This window comes from Hemitrygon akajei, chromosome 14, assembly GCF_048418815.1.
Source record: "Hemitrygon akajei chromosome 14, sHemAka1.3, whole genome shotgun sequence".
Classification (NCBI taxonomy): Eukaryota; Metazoa; Chordata; class Chondrichthyes; order Myliobatiformes; family Dasyatidae; genus Hemitrygon; species Hemitrygon akajei.
Window position 1 is genome coordinate 79930592 of NC_133137.1, and position 2778 is coordinate 79933369.

General features: G+C 42.4%; 1 protein-coding gene across 5 annotated transcripts in view; it reads right to left on the reverse strand.

Annotated features, from left to right (window-relative positions):
- dclre1c (DNA cross-link repair 1C, PSO2 homolog (S. cerevisiae)) overlaps nt 1-2778 on the reverse strand; it is a 102013-nt gene that overhangs the window by 56168 nt on the left and 43067 nt on the right. For 3 of the 5 annotated variants that reach the window (XM_073066445.1, XM_073066440.1, XM_073066439.1), the window contains exon 1: nt 2276-2427. The exons of 1 other annotated variant lie outside the window; for it this stretch is intronic. In XM_073066445.1, the coding sequence (XP_072922546.1) occupies nt 2276-2384 (109 nt within the window). In that variant the 5' untranslated portion in view covers nt 2385-2427. Of the gene's footprint in view, nt 1-2240; nt 2428-2778 lie in introns of those variants that run through there. One more of the 5 variants, XM_073066443.1, reaches the window with a different exon arrangement.

The following is a 2778-nucleotide window of genomic DNA, read 5'->3' on the forward strand; positions in this document are numbered from 1 at the left end:
CTATAATTCGGTGACCAGAATTGTACACAACACTCCAAATTTGGCCTTACCAATGCCTTGTACAATTTTAACATTACATCACAACTCCTATACTCAATGCTCTGATTTATAAAGGCCAGCATACCGAAAGCTTTCTTCACCACCCTATCCACATGAGATTCCACCTTCAGGGAACAATGCACCATTATTCCTAGATCACTCTGTTCTACTGCATTCTTCAATGCCCTACCATTTACCATGTATGTCCTATTTGGATTATTCCTAACAAAATGTAGCACCTCACACTTATCAGCATTAAACTCCATCTGCCATCTTTCAGCCCACTCTTCTAACTGGACTAAATCTCTCTGCAAGCTTTCAAAACCTACTTCATTATCTACAACGCCACCTATCTTCATATCATCTGCATACTTACTAATCCAATTTACCATCCCATCGTCCAGATCATTAATGAATATGACAAACAACATTGGACCCAATACAGATCCCTGAGGCACACCACTAGTCACCAGCCTCCAACTTGACAAACAGTTATCCACCACTACTCTCTGGCATCTTCCATCCAGCCACTATTGAATCCATTTTACTACTTCAATATTAACACCTAAAGATTGAACCTTCCTAACTAACCTTCCATGCGGAACCTTGTCAAAGGCCTTACTGAAGTCCATATAGACAACATCCACTGCTTTACCCTCATCAACTTTCCTAGTAACCTCTTCAAAAAATTCAATAAGATTTGTAAATCCATGTTGACTGTTCCTAATCAGACCCTGTCTATCCAGATAATTATATATACCATCTCTAAGAATACTTTCCATTAATTTACCCACCACTGACGTCAAACTTACAGGCCTATAATTACTAGGTTTACTCTTAGAACCCTTTTTAAACAATGGAACAACATGAACATTACACCAATCCTCCAGCACCATTCCCGTTTCTAATGACATTTAAAATATTTCTGTCAGAGTCCCTGCTATTTCGACACTAACTTCCCTCAAGGTCCTAGGGAATATCCTGTCAGGACCCGGAGATTTATCCACTTTTATATTCCTTAAAAGCACCAGTACTTCCTCCTCTTTAATCGTCATAGTTTCCATAACTTCCCTACTTGTTTCCCTTACCTTACACAATTCAATATCCTTCTCCTTAGTGAATACCGAAGAAAAGAAATTGTTCAAAATCTCCCCCATCTCTTTTGGCTCCACACATAGCTGTCCACTCTGATTCTCTAAGGGATCAATTTTAACCCTGACTATCCTTTTGCTATTAATATAACTGTAGAAACTCTTTGGATTTATTTTCACCTTACTTGCCAAAGCAACCACATATCTTCTTTTAGCTTTTCTAATTTCTTTTTTAAGATTCTTTTTACATTCTTTATATTCCTCGAGCACCTCATTTACTCCATGCTGCCTATATTTATTGTTGATCTCTCTCTTTTTCCAAACCAAGTTTCCAATATCCCTTGAAAACCATGGTTCTCTCAAACTTTTAACCTTTCCTTTCAACCTAACAGAACATAAAGATTCTGTACCCTCAAAATTACACCTTTAAATGACCTCCATCTCTCTATTACATCCTTCCCATAAAACAAATTGTCCCAATCCACTCCTAAATCCTTTCGCAGCTCCTCAAAGTTAGCCTTTCTCCAATCAAAAATCTCATGCATTAACCCTTTCATTCCCGGGATCATTGTCATGAACCTCCTCTCACCTCTCTCCAATGCCAGCACATCCTTTCTTAGATAATGGGTCCACAACTACTCACAATACTCCAAGTGCAGTCTGACCAAAGCCTTACATGCCTCAGTGTTATATCCTTGCTTATATAAAAGCAAGAATGTAATGCTGAGGCTTTGTAAGGCATAATATAATCCAGTCCTCTCGAAACGAATGCTAACATTGCATTTGCCTTCCTTACCACCTTTAGGGAATCCTGCACAAGGACTCCTAAATCCCTTTGCACCTCTGATTTCTCAGTTCGCTCTCCGTTTACAAAATAGCCCTTCTACCAAAGTGCACGACCATACTCTTCCTGGCACTGCAACCCATCTACCACTTCTTTGCCCATTCTCCCAATCTGTCCAGGTCCTTCTGCTTCCTCAACACTTCCTTACAAAGTTGAAATTTCAACTTATTTTGCCTTGTACTGCCGCCGCAAAACAACCGTGTTTTAAATTCAGTGACAGTAAACGTGACCGTTGTGACCCAGATAACAGTGACAGGTCCACCTACCCCAACCACCCGCAGCTGAGGGAGGATCTCCGCACCTTTGTGACAGTGAGAGAGGAAGAAAGCCTTGGCCAACAGGTTGTTCCTGTCGAACCTATCGATGGACACGCCGGGGTACTCAGCCATCCGCCCCTCGAACGAACTCATCCCGGCTCAGGTCTCCGGGCTCTGGGCTCCGTCCTCCGGCCGACCGAACATGACGAGCCTGCCTACCAATCGGAGATCTAAACGCCGCTTGGCTCCTACAGAAGCACCAATCAGGTTGCTGCGGGGTTGGAGCTACGTCGATGACGAAACCGGAAGGATGTGAGTCCCGATTCGGGACTGCTGCTGGGCATTGGGAATCCGTTGCTGGGGCTGTGGGGATCAGCTAGTCGGATCTGGGATGGGTTATTGGAGTAATAGGGATTAGTGCTTGTGGGGATGACTGCTGGATGCATTTCTCTTAATTATGCAGAAATCGATTGATACAATCAAGTCATTTAACTATATACCGTCAAAGAAACATTTCTCCGAACCACGGTGTAAAGCACCGTAGCAC